Raw genomic sequence first — 20,793 nt, 5'->3', positions numbered from 1 at the left:
TATCTCATGGCGGTTTTGGCATTCACTATGTGAGAGAGATTTTTCAGACTGATCAAAAAGAGGTCAATCACCAGCACTGTTTGTAATTCTCCTTTTTGTTTGATGCTTATAATTGTAATCAACATGCTAGGGAGGCTCCCTGTGTGCTTATGTCCTTTACCTCAGTGGCGATATTTTTGTGTTCAGGTAAAGCTTCCTTAGCGTTGATGACTGTTGTCACTTTCTGCGTTCTTTTGCTTGTGTTTGGGCTGATGGGGCCTTTGTAGATGCTGAATATTTTTAATTTTCGCTTGATACAATAAAAAGCAAACTGAATTGGAAAGGGACATGTAATTTATATCCTTCAAACATGCGTATTTGCTCAAGTTTGTAATAGCAGCTGTCCAAGCTCTGGAATTCTTCATTGAATTTCTAAACTTACAGTCAACCTGTGACAGAATCCTACACTTGACTCACTGAGACTCTGTCTTGGCAAAAAACATTAATTACCTCACAGTCATTAAATAAGGAAACAGCAACCCTAATAGAGTCCTAAATTTGGATATTTAGTGTTCTGACTTCTCAGATTCACTAACATCCACTTCCGTAATGTATCAAAGAAGTTTTAGTTCACCATTGATAATGCTGGAACTGCGATGAAGTACAAAGGCTGTAAGCTCCTACTTCATGTTCCATGTACTTTTCTTCTAGTTCTTCCCAATCACGTTTATTACCTATTTTTAAATGGAATTTCAGTATGTGAATATTAGAAGCACGTACTTTACTCTCTGCTGAGTTAGGAAATTTTCCTGAAAGCGTGTATGTTAATATGAGTGGAGACAACTGATTGGAAAGAATGTGACAGAATTATTCTAGAGTGAAAACCAAATCTTTTGCAAAAACCAGCTGATTTTACCAACATTATCAAGTGAAAACTAGAAAAAAATTGTGAAAATGGTTGGAAATGTTTTCACTTTTAGTTATAAAGCGATTTTCATGTCCTAGCTTTTATTATACAGTTGTTAATAACAATAAAATGGCTTTAATTTACTTGGTACAAGTCTTTAAACTATATTTTTCTGTGAAAAAAAAAAAATAATTGTCATTTTGTAATCCTGAACTATGGAGATACAAACCTGATGATGAAGGGTCTAATGGGTCTGAACTATTTGTAGAAATATTGTTATTGAGAGTTACGCTGTCAACTCAATTTAACTATTTTCTTTGTTATAGAGATATGCAAAATACTGGTCTGACAGGACATTTTGAGCTTAGAGTTACTCTTTGTTTTATGCACCTAAGTAGCTACTTTATAGCCACTGAGACTAAATACTACAAATATAAAGCAAAGAAAGCTTGCAAGTCTTCTCTAGAACAGTTCTAAAATAAAACTTAAAATATAATAACAGCATCTGTGAACTTCAGCAGAACTCTTGATTGGAAAATCATATATATATATGCATTTGCACATCTTTTCCCAATTATCTTCTTTTTTTGGTTGAGTACATAAGATTTTTTCTTATTTCTACTTCATTGTAGTCTTCCAGTGATAGGCAACATATTAACAGACATATGATTTTTTCATATTTCAAGAGGAAACTTCTGCTCAGTTTTCTGCTAGGTATATAGCAGACAGGCAAATCCAGCAATTTGTGCTGTAAAGTTTGGCGGTCCAAGTAGGAGTTTGGTTTACATGTTCCTAAGGACATATGAAGCTCAAAGCAGCCGTTTCTGTTTGCTTTTAAGGCTTCTCCCTTCTTTCTCTCCCAGTTTTACTGATGGAGAGGGTATAATCAGCCTTAGGTCATCTTCCTGTATAGCCTTGCTGGTTTTATAGAAGAGCAGGCAGCAGTTTGCTGAGGGGGTGAAGAGCTGTCAGGTGATCATTTGTCCTCCTTGTGGTCAGGGCTTCACCCTTCCAGAAGGAAGTACAGACTGATATCACTGCATGAACCCACTCAACACACTAAAGCTGGTAGGCTAAATTTTAGACATTAAAGGGCTTTACTAAAAATGCCAGCATTTGGGGCATCCACTTTGCAGATCTTTCCTCTTTGCTTTTGTCTTCTGGCAGATCCCGATGAAGTAAAGCATGACATCATACATATGCATTTGGTCCGAGTGGCACATAAGTTTTATATAATTCCTTTCAGCCCTGTTTGGATTGACGTTTGGGCACCAAACGTGAACCTATATGTTACTCTTTTGTCTATTGCTGGCACAGCACCAGATTCTTCTTGCTGCCAGGAATGGCAGCAACTGATGCTACCCACAGCAGCCTTTATCTAGAGCAGCATAAACCTCTTCCTGGCTGGTCAAGAAAGAAAAGAGGGTAGTATCTCTTAGGTTAGCTCTTTTTACTTTAAGGAAAAGGCTTCATATTTCTCCTTTTCTTAACATGTTGCTGTCTCAAATGTCTTTGTGGCTGATGTGTTCCGTGGTCAGAATATCAGTGAATCTCCAAAGTCAGAGTTAGTCTGTCCTGAGCCCTGCTTGCCTGCCTGTCTCCCAACCTTCCTCAGTTCCTAGCTTCATATCAATAAACTACTCTGAAATCTGGAGTCCTGTTAAGGCAACACCTCTGGTGTCACTCATATGTTATTGGGCTGAGAACTTGTTCCTGGAACACTTGTCTGGAGATGGAGCTCTAAGCCACAATTCTCAATGCCAAACCACACCGAGACATTCAAATATGATGCCATACGCAACATAAAAACTTTGAGAAGAATTGCAGGTCTTCTGTATTAAGAACTGCTTGATAGAAACTTTGGCACAAAAAGTGCCCTAGAAGTTTCTCCATAGTAAAGAGAAAACCAGAGATTTTTCTCCCCAGGGGCAGTGAGGGCTGTGTCTTTTGAAGTGGAAATGCCAAAGCTCAAGTACAAACTGGATGCATAGTGATAATAAGACCACTGTGCACCCAGTGAGATTCAATTGGTTATTTACATGTGCAGTGCCCTCCTAATAGCCATTCTGCTTCATCTCTTTGTTGTATATACACTGGGACAGTAGCCCTGCTGGCAAGTAAGCATGCTCATGAAGATTTATAAATGAGCTCTTCTATAACACTGTAACTGACAGGGCAGTATTATTTTTCAGATAGTTGCCGATGTCATGGAGTGGCAGTTGTTCACTATTTTGTTATTTAATGTTACAATTGAATAAAATATCTGTCTGTATTGTGCCTCCAACAAGAAGAGATGTTTATCCATGGGAAAATTGTGGATTACTGGGGTGCTTGTTTAATAATGAAATAAGATTTACAGCCCGGCTAATGCTGATTCCACTGTGTATGTGCATGTGTATATTAAACCTATGAAATTTGCTGTACTCTTATTGACAATGCTAAGGATTCGTTTTGTAGTTTGCTGTGTTCCTTTTTCTTTTCATAAACGCATGCGGTGAGTGATCATATGAAGTAGCTCCTGACCTTCCACCACTGAAAAAAACAGTGAGGGATTCATAGATAGGCATCACCCTGAAACTGATGGACTTTCCAAGTTCAGATTTCAATGCAGCAAGTTCCATAGCTGAATTCACAGAAGCCAACCACATCAGGAAAGTTACATGTATCAAAAGGAGAAAGAAAAAGGTGTTAACGTTAGTGACGTTAGCTGAAGAGGACAATTAATACATATTCTTGTAACAGAGCAAAGGCAGTCTCACTGCAAACGAAGGGAATAAGCTCTGTGCACATCGCCCTGCTCCTGTACTCTGGAAAGGCTCTTGTCCACCTCTTAATTCCTGTTCCTTGTTTCCTTGACACAATATTGACATTTTAGTGGAACCAGAAACAGCGGCATTAACTTTTTGGAGGAGCAGAGAAAGGTGCTTGAGGTATACGCAGGTTCAAATAGAGACTGGATATTTGCATGGAATAGAAATCTTTTGAGCATCAGTATGTTGCTAGAAACCACATCCAGCTCAGAAAGACCTTGAGTTGAAAATTATTAAGGGCTCAGCAAGCCACAGGAGGAAGAATTGTATATGCTTGCCTTATTCTCTTCCCTAAACATCTCCTAAAAGCCACTGCTGGAGATAGGATATTGGACTTAATGGATTTTTGATCTGACCAAGTATGGCCATCCTAATGCTTTATGAAATGAGGAATAATAGAGGGTCTGAAATCACCCTTGTACCACCAATAATTCAACCACTGTTCTTTATCATAATATGAAAGGGAATGGAGAAGATGAATAGATATAGTTGATTTTGACTGGCTTTAAAGTTATGTATTGAACTTGTGTTTGAAACATGACTTGTGATGTAAATGAAGCGTAACCGAATACATAACTGTGACAAATTGGTATTAAACGGTCATTGTGAAAACGGTAGGAGTAAAATGTGACCTCGCCTTTTTATCAGTTTTCTAGAGAAGTGTCTATAATTATTTCGTATTAGAGAAGTTTCTGTGAGTCAGCACTGTACACCACCTTTTGTCTGATTCGTGGTGTTCCTCTTCCAAAACTGCCTGCTGTCAGTTGCCACCAGTAGAGCATTTTTTTCAATTGCTCCTAGGAATGTTTGGTAGCGTGCCCTGGGTTTGTAGAATTACAGAAGGAACGTAACTAATTTAGTGTTAAATGTTTGCTTATGTAGCATATTATTTTCATTAAAGTTGTATTTTAACATGGGAAAAATAAAGCACCTGCAATATTGAAGCCAAAGGTTAAAGAGAACAGCATAGTAACTCAAAACTGGTCTGGAATCTGTCACTCTTTGGTCTGCAGTACTGACTCTCACAAGTGATCCTGTTCAAATGTAACAGATCACTAAGGGTGTAAGGTGGTGTTTAGCAAGACCTGGGCTGGTGGTGTCCGGCCCAGAGGGATTAAAGCAACCTTCATCATACAGGGCTTTGGTAGACAGTCTTTAAGAGTGGGTTTTACGACAGCCTACACTTACAGAGCCAGCAGCTTCAGTCTCACTCATCCCACTCAACTCATTCACATCCAACCTCCTCCTTTTAGAAAGAACAGTTACCATCTTACAGTAACTGCTGCTCTCAGAGATGTTCTGTCAACAGGCAGCCCACTCAAAGTGTTCGTTTAACCTGTGTGCAAGCTGCTGTGGAGTCTGCAGGCATTGGTGTCTGTTTGGGCTGCATCTGTGCCCCTCTCCCATCTCCACGTCATAGAGCAGGATGAACAAAGTGGCCCCAACAATTTCCTTGTTTATTTGCTGTGATTAATCAATCTCATTACCACCAGGAATGGTTTTGGTTTCTGGGATGCCCTCATATAGTCGGAAGGTCTCAAAAGAGCCAAAAGTGCTGTAAGATTAATTGCCTTTCCCTCTTTTTTTTTTTTTTTTTTTGTCTGCTTCCTAAGTAGGCTTCCTGCCTTGCTTCATGGCAAAAAAAGGGGAGCTGTGTTAGAGCTGCTTTGGTATCATGGGGCTCTTGCTTCATGCTTAGTGTTAATGAGAAGGTTCCTTAGCTCCCTGACCCATCGCCATGTCTGTCCTTCTCTGGGCTTCCATGCGGCTGTATGGTTGTAGGATTGTGCCACACTACTGCTGCTAGAGTTGAAGGCCAGCACTATGGATTATTGACTAGTAAAATATGCAGTAAGTTTCAGGTAGCTGAAATCTTAGCTGTATAAACTATTTAAGCATACTCTAAATATTAATTGAATTCTTGCCTGAGAATTAATTTGAGAGAGGGAGAGGATTTATTCAGAGATCTGTCTTTGTGTAGAACGGCTTGTTCACTCCTTCCTGACTTATCTGCAAGGAATATGAAAAGTCTGGTTGATTTATAGTATGAAATTGATTGCTAAAAGTAATGCAAGAGATTCTTTAAAACATCTGGAGATTTTTCTCTCAAGGAGACAAGTGAGAGTTGTATATATGTACCTTGATTTGAGATTTGTACTACTTTTATGATGCTTATATCAGAGTTCAGATCTTAGATTTGTGTTGTCAGAAAAGTGGTGTTTGAAGGACTTCTTATTCCATCCAGATTTGGTGCAAACTTCAACTTGCTTTCCTTTAAGAAAGCACTCTTACTGAGAACGATGTTGAGCATTTGACATATCTGGTCTGAAGACAGTTCCCTCTGGATTGAAGAATGGTATCTTAACCTGTACCAGAAGAATCTCTAATTCTAGCAATATTTTGTTTGCCCATTCATAAATCTAGACATTGTTTGGTGGGAGAACATAATACTCTAAATTGAGACCTGGTTTCCTGCTCTAAATTGTAGTGCCCTTAAACTATCCACTGTCATGGAAATCACCTTGCAGAACCCAAGGTGTTAAATACAGAGAAACTGGGTTTTGGCAGAAGTTTAGGCCATGATAATGCAAATGTCTGTGTCAGATAACTGAAGTGAAGGATGCAACAGTTATGAGAATCAAAACTCATGTTCAGAGCATCTGTTTGCTTGGGCTTTCTTTGGCATTGTCTTTTCTTCTATCATTTCCAAGTTTTCTTCAAAAGCAGAGGGAGAAGTTAACACAGTGGTGACTGCAATGAGCCTGGAAAGTTCTCAGGCAGGAGCCTGGACTTCTTAAGTCTGCAAAAAATAAAGCTGGTGTCACTTTGTGTCTAGTTGGCCTCAAGGTGATCTAGAAGGAGGAGCTGGAAGCTTTAATGCAATGTGACAAATAATAAGAAACTAACTTGAAGTAGGAAAATGACTGCAGTTCTTAAGAATTACCCCTGACACGGAGAGTACTTGGACTGAAGGTGCCCAAAGAGTGCTGGTCAGAGCAGGGTGTCAGGGTGGAACTCTGTCCAAAGCAGGAGAAGGAGGTCTTAGCATCAGCAGGCTTAAGAAATATTGATCCATGAGTGAGAAGTCCATGCCTAAGCCTGGACAATGCTCCTTGCTTCAGCAAGAAGGTGGCTGCTGCTTGATCCAAAAGTACCTTCCCTCTGCTCTTAGAGTCTTTCTCTGGGGGGTGATACTTTTTAATCCCTGGAGGAGGATCTCTGTGTAGGTTAGGCACCAGCTGGCTGTTTTTGAGAAGTGTAACACATACACGTTTTGCAGTCAGACTCTCCCTTTTCAGGCTTAAATAACAAAACCAGTTGTAGATGTGCTTCCAGTCTTCCAGCGTGCTGGGGTAAGGGTTTGAAAACTGCACAGTTCCTGTGCAGATGGCCTGCCCTGAGCAAGCAGCAGTGTCTGATGAAGCCATCATTTGCTGTCATGACTTATGCCTGTGGATAGAGGCAGCCCTGGGAGGTGATGGAGACAAGAACTTGTCCCACAGCCTCTTTTGTGACTGCCCTCTGCTCCCTCCCCTCTCAGCTCCCAGTGCCTGTGCTGTGCTTCCCTGGAGGTCTTCCTGCAAAATCTGCCCCGCAGCAGCGGTTCAGACAAGAGGGCCATTTTGCAAACACACTGTCCTTGCATCAGTGGTGTGATCAGTACCAAGTGCCCAGACATAGGCTAGTCGCGGTGGAGTTTTATTTTCCCCCTCATCAGACAGCTGTGGGAAGGGAGCAACCACCCGACTGGCAGTGGTGCTGAAGCGAACCTGGGGAGGGCCGCTGTGGTTTGCTCAGCCTCCTGATGGAGGGCAGCCCTGCAGCCGGTTAGTGGTGGCTGCCCCACGCACGCCAGGCCAGGGTGGGCCTGGCCTCCGCAGTGTCCCCAGCAAGGGGCAGGGGCCAGGCCCGTCCCGGGCAGCCCCGACTGCCACCATGATGTCAGTGGGTCCCAAGAGTGACACCATGTTCCCCAACTGTGCTCCTGCAGCCTTCTTGGCTGCCCCAGGGATGAGCCCCTGGCTTCTACCCCTCAATGCCTGCCGTTAACGGTATCCTGGTCCGGAAAGAGGAGCCCAGGAGAAACACAAACCGGCGGCCATAGCTGGGCAAAGCCTTGGATCCCCTAGGCCTGCACACAGCTCTCCCCAAGCCGCCATGTCTCTGCCTCAGTAGGATGGAGGAAAAAAATATTTGGTAAGAGAACAGGCTTTCAGCGTTAGCAGTTTATAGTTGCTGAGGTGTTGTGGTAAATAAAGGTGAGAAAACTGTGCAAGCAAACTGCCGGTCCCTATCCAGGCCCCGGCTCTGGGCACAGTGAGGAGGTGAGATCTCACCTCCCACTCCCCGCACGGGTGGTCGCCACCAGGGAGGGTGGTCCAAGGGACAGGTCTCCATGAAACCAGCCTTGCTCCTTGGCAGTTGTGTGGTGGCTGTGAGTGCTTGCAGTCCCTGCGGGACCAGGAACAGGGCGACTCAGCCCAGCGGCCGTGAGAGGGGCTGGGAGATGTTGGGGCCATGGCTGCCCATATCTGAGAGTGAACGTCCCTTCCCTCTCCTGGACCAGACCCTCCTGCCTTTTTCCCCAAACCCAATTATTCCTGATGTGGTCTGTGTTTCTGATACCTCAGAAACTCTTGATTCAGAAGAGCCTTATTCTTGGCAGAAATACACCAGCTGCCCAGGGATGAGAAATGTACTAAACCTTGTAATTTAGTTACCTTGGTAACATCTGTAAGGAACTACCAGCACAAACCCACTACTTTTTCTTGATCTCTTTTATGGCAATACATATTTATGTTTACTTGGCAAAAGTGTGATTTATAGCCACTGTAGCCATTCTCCTGAACATTATCCTGACAGACAATAGCTCCCATTTCTAACAAGCAAGGTTAAATGACTGTAAAAGCAGGTATTTGAGTTTATTGTACAAACTGAGATTTACCATCAAGTAACTAAGTATTTGCTAAGCAAATCCAAAACCATGTAAATACTTCATTATTGTTTCAAAGTATTATAATGCTTGATCGCATTTACTCAGCATAGGAATTTTTCCAATGGTTGTGTTTTAGGACAAGTATAAAAGAGCTATTTTTTTTTTTCATTTGCATTGTAACAGTCTCAGACACGTGCAAGTTTTAGTTGTCAACCTTTCATTGTACAGAGGAAAAAAAATAAAATAAAAGCATTACTGCTTATGATTCCAAGCCAAAACTAACAGCCTTGCTTTGGACTTGGTTGTTCCTGGATCTGGCTCTAGACACAGCTCCCTTCTTACTCCATTGTTTCCATTTAGCCATCTGTGTCCTGGTAGTGGCTCCTCTGCACTGCACAACCTGGGACACTTGGGTGCTGGCACACAGAAGTTTGCTAGGGATCAGACTTGTGCACTGCAGAGTAGGCAATGCCCCCAGCTTTTAGGTGGCTCTTCGCATCCTCTGGCTCCTCACTTTTTTCTCTCTTTGCTCCCAACAGCAGGGAATTTTCTGAGCCCTTCAAAGGGAGGAACATCCCTCACTCAGTGACTGATTCAGTAATTGATTTAATTAATTTGAAACTAACTGTCACTTGTTAAACTGATAATCAAGAGGCCAATTATCTGTTAACAGTCCTAAATATGAATCAGCAGTAACCAAAGTGTTTCTCTCTTAAATAAAGAATTCTAGATTTCTCTCTGATATTTCAGAGCTTTTAAAATGAGTTGTAAATATGGCTGCTCTCTTAAAAAAAATTAAAGAACCTATATGAAAATGCCATTTGCTAGTTCAGAATAATAAAATTGCATATTTATTTCTGAAACTGCATTTAGAATTTTAACCTTTTTAATGTGTTATGCCCTGTAAGACATAAGTCTCAGGGCATGATAGAAAGTTTATTAAGGATAAATCCCGCTCACCTTATTCATTTATGCAGCTGAAATCCTCAAGTAGCCTCATGTTTTTAAATCAGAACATTTCAATTGCTCTGTTGCAAGTTGGGTTAGTATACACATTTAAAAGTCTTATTCTAGGAATGTTATCTTTTATTGTATATACATTTGTATTTGTAAGAGGTAATGTAAAAGTGGTACATACCAAAACATAGCTTTATTTTTTATTGCAGCCATTAATCATAAAACATTTTGTAAAACCAAAAAATATTATTCCTTAAATAAAAGCATTTAAATGATGGTTTTTATTATGTATTTTCATGAAACTAGATTTTTTTACAGGTTTGCAAAGCAAATCAATTTAAAAAAATATGTTCAGAATGTGTGCCCAGTCCTGTATACTTTATGACATGAAAGTGTTGGAGGATTACAGCAAGTAAGCCACTGATGTATGATGGTTTGTCTATGGCTTTCTAAGTACTTAGTTGAATTAGATCATTACCCATTTATAAAATATTTTCTTCACTTCTTAAAGTCTGATCTGAGGGTGGTGAATGGTTGTTTTTTACTGTATTGCTGATGGAGAGTCAACAATTTGATTAATCATGTAGTTTCAAGCATGAGTATTTCTGAGCACATCCTTTAAAGAACGTGTCCTGATTTTTTTTAAATCCCACGTATATATAAATGTGTTTGTTTCTTTACCATGGAAGTTGTTTAGAAGGGCCTGAAAGCAGATGGTATGTTAAGGTACTAATATATTAAGGACCATCTCATCCTGTATCTCCAGTTTCAATCTGTACACATTTCTGGCTGCTAACCCCCAAGTTTTGTTTCCAGCTTCACTGTCTGCAATAAGCATAGGCTTGTAGAGCCCTGGGCAAGTGTTTGCAAAACCATGTAAGCCACCAAAAAAAGAGGTGCTTTAGAGAACATGAAGTAAGCAAATTGAGGGCCAAATTCTGCTGCCATTTAATCCATTGCAGGATGAATCATTTTACTAGATAGCCTGTTGGCCAAAAGATTGTTTAGAAGTAAAGAAGGGCTGAGTAGTAGCACAGATGGCAAATTCCAGTGCTGACAAACACAGGATACGCAAACCCATAAGCATGTGAAGACACATGTTAATCATACATTTCAGCTGTAAAATGTTTGGGGTAACAACAACACATCCAGAGTTGCAGATGTAATTTTGAGGTTGATAATTTAATCCTTTATTGAGCAGTATTTTAAAATATATTATGACACACAATGAATGAGCAAAGTGAATGAGCACCTGAACAAAATGAAGAGAGGATCTTTTTTTCTGGAGTCAACTTTTCCAGTATAATCTCTACTGCCAGCAATGAATACATCAGATGTATTTACATCGTATCTGTGCAAGAGGTTGTTTACGGATATGACATATGTTGCTCTACACCCTTAAAACCTGAGAACTAGATTTTCTCTCAGTACCATGTGCATCTCTGTTGATTTCAGAAATATGCAATACTGCAGTAATGAGCAGGGTATAAGAATCTAAATAGATCCATAGACATATGGACAGACAGATGGATTAAGGCAGACTTTGTCACTTTGTCCCTAAAAATCCTTTGTGATACTTATCTTTTGTGTACACAGTGGCACTAAGGCGTCAGCCCAGATCATTTCCCTTAACTTAGTATTATCTTGTGGATTTACATCAAGTTTTTACTTGAAAACATGGAGGAGTGTGTGTGCACATTTTGCAGAAATGTATTGGTGCTAGTAATATAAGCCATTTTCATTCTATTTTGAAAAACATTGTGAAGGTATAAATTATGTTTGAACTGGACAGAGATGATGATGTGGCATGTGACTGAAAATATATATTTTTTAATAGATGATTCAGCCGCAGAGAGTTTTAATGGCAATGAGACCGTGGGACACAGTTCCAATGCTTCAGGGGGAACACACTGCAGGGAGATGGCAGAAACCAACAGTAATGGCAAAACAAATCTGGAGCAGGATGAGCAGCCTCTGAACCTGAGTGACAGTCCCCTCTCTGCTCAGCTGACTTCAGAATACAGACTAGATGATCACAGCAGTAATGGAAAGAACAAATACAAGACTCTCCTAATTTCTGATCTCAAGATGGAACGGGAGGCAAGAGAAAATGGAAGCAAGGTAAGATGCTTCCACATGCTCCAGATATGAAGTGTGTAGCTTAGAAAAGGAGAAGATTTGTAAGGCCAAATCAAAGGTTATTCCCAGCTAAGCAATGTGTCTAATGTTTGTCACATCATTACTCAAATGCTATACATAAATTTGTATGCTCTGTTACACATATATATATGATGCATACATACATCAAGTGTATGTGAATGTACATGGGTGAATACATATTTAGGCATATATATTCTGCTGACACTGAAAAAAACAGTGCAGTTCTCCATCAGGAATGAATTTTATCAATCCATTTATTGAGAACTGTCTACATTACCCATTTGAAATATATATATTAAAATATGTATATAAGGTAATACATATATATGTATATAAATTGGGATACATATATCTATGTATATTTATAGATGACCATCTCATTACATGTATTATGTATCTGTAGAATGAATCCATATGAATGTTAAGTGTGTTTGCCCAAGCAAATTACTACATGTGAATTATCAACATTGAGAGGAACTGATTTGGTTCCTTCCTGATTGTTTCTGCTGTGCAGGCACCTAACCTGAATTAAAACTGACAAGTTTGCTTTAAGAAGCTGTAATCCCCCTGAGGGCTTTTCTCTGTAGTTTCCATTATGTGGGTAAGGGGAAGCAAGGGTGGTTATATTGTAGATAAAGAAAGAACCTATAGATTAGATAGCTAGCTTTCTACTAAGGTGTTTATCATGAAGGCATACTGTAGGGAGGATGAAGAAATGGACTGATCACAGAATTTATCCATTGATATTATTGGTGACAAGATTCTGTTTTTTACACTGCTTTTATGGCAGCAATAATAGGATGTTAGAACTGGATCCAAATACTATTAAGGATAGTCACTAGATTTCAGTAGACCACTACAAAACAACCTGACAACATAGATATACTTTGGCCATATTTTTTGCAGGACTTTGAAATAAGAGGGATATGGTAAATCACTTTTTCTAGGTATATCCAGAAAGGGATTGTACATGACTGATGTCTAGAGAACAATATTTATTTATGCTAAAGTCTTAACTCCTGTCTTCATTGCCTGCAGAGTAAAAATAAAAACTTGAAATGTTTTTTTTTTTTTTAGCTGAAGTGTCTGGTTTTGGTGTGTAGATGAAAGGGAGACCAAATGGGAGACTGTTAGTCTTTCTCTTTCTTGGCCATTCCAATTTAACAAGTCATGTATCCCAAAATCTTTATGAAAACCTGTTTATCTGCATGGCATATTTTTGTTTCCACATATTTTCATTTTATTGAAAATGTTCTGAATAGTGCTTGTCTCAGAGTGTATATACACTCCAGTGTTGGATTTACTCAGTACAATTATTGTTGCACAGTGAGTCCCAAATTGGCTAATATGAACGGTATCTTCATTTGCTCCAGGGCACAGTGTTCCAATGAACCTTTTATAAGCCAGTCACCCAAATATTGATAGACACACAGGCTCTTTTGCCTGAGGTATATTGCTGCTTCCGCCATTACTCTTGCAAATACACAAATAAGATTGGTGAAGAAAGGGAGGAGTCTTAATGTTAAACTCATTTATAGCTAAGACAAGAACATAGCCCAGTGTTACATTTCCAGTTTTAATCAGTTCCAACTCAAATGAAAAAAAAATGTATCAAAAAGTGTTAAAAATCTGTTTGTAATGAATTGAGATGACAATCAAAGCCATCTCATTCTTTGTTTTTCTACAAATTTTAAGAGGTCTGAATCATCCCCCACATTGATATATTCTTTCATCACTCAATGTCATCCTACCCACTCTATACTGCCAACAATATGCAGATTTGTCTCCCCTTTTTGTCCTAGTGAAACTCAAGTTGATGTTTACAATTCATTTAAGAATATGATTTATTAGGTATGCAGTAAAGATTATTAAATATGGAGTGAAGACTTCAGGAAGAACACACTCCTGGGATAAAAAATTGTCTGAGATTTGTAAGCTGAATGTAGAGTAAAAGAATGTTTTTGTGGCCAATTTCGTATTTTACAGATGAATTCTACTTTTACTTTTTAAATTTTAAAAAAGTTATAGAATATTTTTAGAAGAAATGAAATCCAACAATGTATTGAGTAGAACGGGACTGTACAGCATCTCAGTGTTTCAAATGCATACATAGTCATTCATAAATCATTACTACTGTTTTATCTTAAGCGATATCATACATGCTAAAGAGTCAGAGAATGTTTTACAAACCCTAGACCTTATCAAAGAAATCATCTTGCCTTCTTCTGGTGACTCAGGTTTACTGGGCTCCTCCAGAAGAGAGTTCTGGCCATTACTGAGCTGATTCATTTTGAACAATGCACATCAAGCTCCTAGCTGTGTGCAGTACCCACTGGATGTGCTTGGGTATCACAAGGAGCTAGCCAGAACTGTAATTCTCTGCCAAAAAAAAAAAACCACAAAAAAACCCATAAAGAACAACTAAGGTTAACAAAGTACTATAGTTTGCTAGGAGCCACCTCTGACACATCCTTTTTACCCAGACTACACCAAGTATGTGAGTTGTTTTTTGAAGTCATCTAGGAATTCTTGCAACGTCCAGCCGTTCAGAGTTACACGGTTATCAGACATGATTAGACCTGAATAATGGCATCATTGGTAGTGATGGGTAAGCAAATGTGTTTAGCATAACCCTAACCATGTTTTCATGAGAAAAATCATCTGCAGTGTTCACCAAAGGTCAAATTGATATGATAATGCAGTATTCTTGTGGGATCTTTATGTGGCAAAGAATTGAGAAAAGTTATGTGAGAAGTTAGTGAAGAAAATATCTGGCTTCTAAATGAAGGGAAATATATTTTAATTATTTGGCTAGCATTGCAGGAGGTAATACATTATGCTTCCTCCAGCTTGTACAATGGCCCATTCAGCCTGCAGAAAATGTTACTTGCTTGAGATGGCCAGGACTCTGTGAATGTCCAGGACTCAGGACAAAGGGCTGGAGCTGGGAAGATCTGTTGGCTGACATGTTCCTTACCTGCTCTGTCTGAGTCTCCTTTTTGGATACTGCATCATATATGTTTTATTAAATTTGAAGCCACCGTTTCTCTGGTCAACTCGTATCCATTCTCACCTGTCACTAGGTTTAAAGGTAATACATCAGAGCTGAATGTAGCCACAAAAAGCCAAAAGATCACTTTTTTGGATTGAAAATTACCAACATAGTATACCTCCTCCACCAAATCACAGATTTTTAAAGGGAGTTATTTTTTTCTGGAAACAAGCAGTTGTGTTAAACTATATTATAGGGATTTGCCTGTACAACACTGTTTTCAAGAATGATGTTTCCTTCCTTGTGTAATGGTGGGCTCCACCATTTGACAATGCAGTTCTGATTGATAATTTTGTACACGCTGCAGAAATATGATCAGAAGAAGCAGTTGAGATAAAAGTCGTAGGTCTTCCATCATATTTTCTTTGTAAATCTGACAGCTAATAAGCAATGTTTTTGGAAAATGGTTACTTCTTTGTGGAAGTTCAATTTTCAGAATATTCATCTTGTCAATACCTATTTGAAGCAATTATATGCTTATGCTATATGGAAAGTTTGCTAGATAGTGGCCTCATTCTGTGTAAGAGTCTGGGATGTCAAAACAGGGATACTTAACATTTTCCTAAAATCAGGCATCTCTAATGAACACAGAGGAAGTCATTAGTGATTTGTAAGAAATGTAGGTTTTGGGGAATAATAAATCAAGTTTTCTTGTATGAAAAGACTCTGATGAATAACTGGAGATTAGATAACCCTGTGAACAAATTTTAATTTAACTTTTCGAACTACTAGGGTATATTATGTAAATAACGCTCTATTCAGTCACTTCAGAATATGACTTTTAAAACTGATGTTGATAACACTCTTTAAAGTGAGTGACATTTCAGTGGACAGTGTAACTTTACTCTTTGAATCCTCAGTTTCAGGCAGTGAGTATGTGCAATAACCTCTTTGTGTAAAAAGACAACATGCTGAGTGCAGTGGAGGGAGTTGCCAAATTGTAACATAACCTTAAAATCTGGTCCAAAATGTTTTACCATTTGCTGCAAAATATTTATGCAAGGAAGAAATGGGTTTTCATAGTCTTAAATACATATATGTAAGTATGTATGCATATATGTCTGTGTGTATACATATACTTTACATATATTATTTTATTCAGCTGATATTAGGGAACTGATCCTCCAGTAAGACTCAGATGTTCAAGGCAGTAGAACTTTCTACAACCATACAGGCAAAACTGAAGTCAGTGAAATTTACCTTAACAGGCCTCGGTCTTTGTACTACGAAGGACTTATAAAGTACTCATCTGTAAATGTTCTGCAAATGCAGTTCTATGAATTCAAATAGTTAAGTGCACGTATAAATTATTTTAGATCATTATATACTTATGTGTGAGACTGCTGGGCTTCTTTATGACCATGTTGAATTCTCCGTAGCACTGAGATTTTTTATTTCTGTTTCTTGTGTTATTGCTTTTTCCTAGACCATATATTTTATTTTGAAAACTCATTATATAGCTTTATCTCTTCTGCATCATTTATTTCATGAAATATAGCAAGCCCACTGCTTTTGAATGATTTTGTCTTTTCTGCATTTAGATAACAAGGTTATTGTGATACAGTATGGGAAAACAGGTTTATGAGCTAACCAGTGATTCTTATACTGTGCCACGTATTTTACCTGGATTAATAAATAGTTCATTATGTCTGTATTGCAAATGACATTCCGAATATGCAAAACTTCTCTTTGGGATTTCCTGGATAGAAACATGTGCTACTGATCATGAATGCCTAGGAGATGCATTAAAGTGAGGTAACAATGAGGACACCCACCGTGTTTCCATTTTATCCTGATACCTACTAATTGCGGACAATTGGTTAATGTCTTCTGTGTTTCTACCAGACTAAATTTCTGATAGAAAAATTGGACACCTCCAGGCCCTCTGGATGTATGGTAGGCTAAGTTAATATGCATTATGTTTAGTTCAAGGGTGTAATTGGTTGCATGGAGAAGTGCACAAGATAAGTAATTTTTCTCCAAGTCTGAAAAACACAGTTTTAAAGGAGAGAACAGTAAATAATGATTGCTGCATACGGTGACCTTTAATTATAATACAGCATTCTAATATGCATGTCATTATAGTTACAGTGGTTCACAACAAGGCAGAGAGGCAGAGCTTTCATGTAGTTTCTAAAAGGAAGATCTTACTTTCTGCCACTCTTTTAATGCTGGGCTTTTGAACTGTTTCTCAAGCTTCTTTCTTCAGCCTGATGTAAAGGACAATGTTATTGTCATGGGCCACTGCCAGAGGCTGTTTGCTCCCAACTGTTGCAACTTCAAATTGGTGTTGTAATGGGTGCATTTACACTATGGCAGGTTAGCCTGGCAGGCTGTCCACTTTTAAGACAGGTCCCGCTCTAAGAAGGTATTTAAAGACTGTAACCTTTCATGGGATCTGAAAGCCAGAGCATATGTGAGATCCTAGGTAAAGAGTTGTGAAGTTCCTGCACACTGCTCTAGTTAAAACTTTAGTCATCTTTGGTGGTTAGTCCAGATGTAGAATCTTGTAACATCTGCTTTGCTGGAGCTCATCATTACTGAAGGAACCGGGCACAACCATCCAACCAGCCTGACTTGAGTAAGCAAATATCCAGATAAACCTGTTATAATCTGATGGTGCATCGTGAATCCAGCTGGTTTCTAAAAGTGCATGTGAATTTAGCCACAGGTAGATACCATCTCTGAGAAGTAAGGTTTCAATGTGGTTCTTTCTCGCTCTCTGTCCTTTTTAAAGATATGATTTTATCAGTAAAATATGAAAGATCATTCCTAATATCCAGTGAACATCATCACATCTGACATTGTGTCTCTGAGGCATGTGAAGTCGCTGTCTGTCTAGTTCCTCTCTGCCAGTATTTTTGTCTGCAGGTTTGCTTGGGGAAATGCTCAGAATATAAGGGAGGATATAGCTTTTTCCAAAGCAGGTGGAGTCCTCAGGAGTTACGGTGGGCTTTTATATAGACCAAAAGTAGCTTATTGGATCACTTCAGAAGTAATTTATTAAAAATTTTTCTTAAGGAAATGTGAAACAGGTGTGCATCTACTTGAAGCAAGAGGTAAAATGCAGACTGGGAGTTTGGTATATTGAAGAACACTGTTGGAGGTATTATTTATTTTGGGGTTTTTTTTTCTTTCTTTTTTTTACTTCATAAGTAAAACATTTCTCATTTATTTTTTTCCTTCAACATCATTCATTATTTATATTCAAGTAGCATAGATCAGTTTCAGCTGAATTGGAGCCTTGTCATGTGGTGTTTATATGATATAGTTACCTCAGCTCTAAGCAGAAAGGAAAGATGGAAAGGGTAAGATAGAACTGTCTCCTCCTCTTTTGAGGATACCATTAAACTCTGCATGTTGGATTTTATGGTAGAAAGAAAATACCCTTTTGCCCTTCTAGTTTGTGCTGCCGAGTGCACAAGTTACAGATAATAAATCTGGATTAGGGGTTAGTTAAGCCTTTCAGAAAGGAGTTATTGACTCCAACTCATCCTCTCCACGGAACTTCTCACGCATCTGTCTTGCTTGAAGTTGGATATCACTACCTCAGTATGGCATAAGAGGAAACTAGATTTTTTTGTTTGTTTTAATTGTTATATTTTATTTCACTTCCATGGTCAGATAGAAAGTGTTAAAGCAATGCCATATTTTACTGACTGCTGTTTTGTTAATGAAAATATCTTAAGAGTCTGCAGTCCAGGTGTCTGACAGAATTATTTTATAGCTTAATTATTAAGACTACCAAGAGGCTTAGCATGAAATTCTGTTTGCTACTGCAATGCATAACCTATGAGGAGGGAAGTAAAGTCTGGTGAATGGTATAGGCAGGACATGCTACAACAGTTAGTGGCATACTAGATTTTGAGCAAGCAACAACTTAAGAGTGGGGCAAAATGCAAAGCCAGCATGATATGCACCCTGTAGAGCAGCAAGACATCAGCACAGACTTAGCCTGCAGCTCTGCAAGAGTTCAGCCTGCTTCCACTGTTCCAACCACAGCACCGAGGAGAGGACAGCAACTTCTTTCAGCTGTGCCTTAATTGTTATCCCATGGATTCCATCACTGCTGATTTTCAGTAAATCCTTGGAAATAGTTTGTACCGAGTTTCAAAAGAGAAAATGATAAAGGAATTGAACTGAAGGTGAATCCACCCCTGCTTCCATAATCTGTAGGTGGTACAAGGCTACAACATGTTTTGGCTTGCATCTCACATCTTTGGTGTGGGAAGGCAGGCTCAAATGTTCTGTTGAAGTATGCATCTTTTTCTTTCTCTGCTATACTCAGGTTTGTGTAAAGGTAGCAGCCATGCCAGTGTTTTTCACAGCTCCTTGGGAGATGGATACACTACAGCGGAAAGAGGCCCTTTCTCTTTTCCTGGAGAACATTAATAAAAGGCAAATAAAAATCTATGCAAGGAGTTTTATGATCTTCTCATTTTTTCCTACCCACTCACCTACACAGAGTTAGGCAAACTAGCCTGTTTTCTCTTTCCCTATTATTCCTATTTCATACATAGGGTTTTTATGGGTTGGTCTCATTGTAAAGACTGAGTCCTTTATATTTTGCTTTACCATTTTATCAGACATGTTACTTTCTCCTACATTAAGAAAATGAGAAAGCTGAGAAAATCATGTTTTTCTAGCTCCAAAAGTCAGTTTATTGGTTGTTTGGAGAAAGCAGTATAATTCTATGAAAAAATAAAAGTCTTCCTTCTCTTTTGTTGCCCTTTAATAGGAGACTTGTTATAGGCTACTCAGAAGCTTTCTGGTACCAAAAATATAATGATGTTAGTTTAATGGTTTAATAAGCCTTTTCCTTGAAAAAGAAGTTGAATTTATAAACACTGTTTTTTCCAGACTTGAATCTTCTGATTTTGGGGGTTACACATAATAAATGGCTAAATAGAATGTTGTTATGAAGAGAGACAACTACAGGTGCATGAAAAAAATCAGTGCAGTGTTTGTCAGAAAATATGAATGCTCTAGCGTTCTCAGTCACATTCATCAAAGCTCTTTGTCTATGATACCATCAATTCTATGTCTAATTCCTCCCATTGGAAGTACATTTAGTAGCAGGTTTTCATGTTCAATGAAAGCTCTTGAAAATGAAATTGGTTTCCTGCAGGGCATTCATCACAATGATGTAAATCCAGAACAATTAAACTGAAGTTGATGATGCTACTCTGGATTTACATATCTGTAATGGAGAATACAATCTGGCTCCGTATGCGTATGAAATCCCAGCTAATGTAAAACTGGCATGGAAGAGAATAACTTTTAATGTGACCTTTTATAAATTTTCTCAGAAGTATTTTTTTTTTAAAGGAACAAGTGCACATTGGTCAAGTATCAGACAGTGGTGCTGTTGATTCCAGATTGCATGTATATTACTCACAGATCCAGCTCTCTATCCTCATTCACAATCACCTTTGGAGTCATTGGTCCCTCATACTGAAACAGAAGCAGTTGTACCAGAAGGGGATGCAGGACTTTGTCCAATTTTGTTTTAGTGGCTGGACATCTGTTCAGACAGGAGAAAAAGCTATCAATCAAGTGCATCTGCAATCAATGAGGTAAGGTGTATGAAATTACTACTTCCCTCCCTGTTTACAGCCAAGAACTTTTTATAACTCAGTAGCCTGGGAACTCAAGTCTGTACCTTTCAGGCAAATTCCTGTTGACTTCAACCAGGGTTTGTTCCTGACAGACACCTTCAAGGCTGGGCCTTGTATACAATGAATATGTTCAGTCCCTAACTCTTGCTTTTGTGTTTTGGGGCTTTTGTTTCCTTAGGAATGAAATTGAAGTTCAACGAGATCAAATGGTTCTCCACAGCTTTTTCTTCTCCTTCTGTTACCACATATGCAGCTCCTCTACCAACTAGAAAAAGACCGAGAGCAAATCTTGCTCTTGGAAGATGAAATACTATTTGATGGTAAATTGAGCAAGATATAATGGGGCAGCAGTAATTGCTACCTACTGCAATTTT

General features: G+C 38.8%; 1 protein-coding gene across 5 annotated transcripts in view; it reads left to right on the top strand.

The window, feature by feature from the left end:
• NOL4 (nucleolar protein 4) overlaps positions 1-20,793 on the top strand; it is a gene marked incomplete at both ends in the record, with an annotated part of 194,080 nt that overhangs the window by 101,580 nt on the left and 71,707 nt on the right. For all 5 annotated transcript variants that reach the window (XM_082499021.1, XM_082499020.1, XM_082499024.1 and 2 more), the window contains one exon: positions 11,427-11,710. In XM_082499021.1, the coding sequence (XP_082355147.1) occupies positions 11,427-11,710 (284 nt within the window). The remainder of the gene's footprint in view (positions 1-11,426; positions 11,711-20,793) is intronic.

The sequence above is a fragment of the Vanellus vanellus genome (genome assembly GCF_965231255.1).
Source record: "Vanellus vanellus genome assembly, chromosome: 2".
Lineage (NCBI taxonomy): Eukaryota > Metazoa > Chordata > Aves > Charadriiformes > Charadriidae > Vanellus > Vanellus vanellus.
The sequence above is the reverse complement of the archived record's forward strand: the minus strand, read 5'-3'. Positions and strand labels throughout refer to the sequence as shown.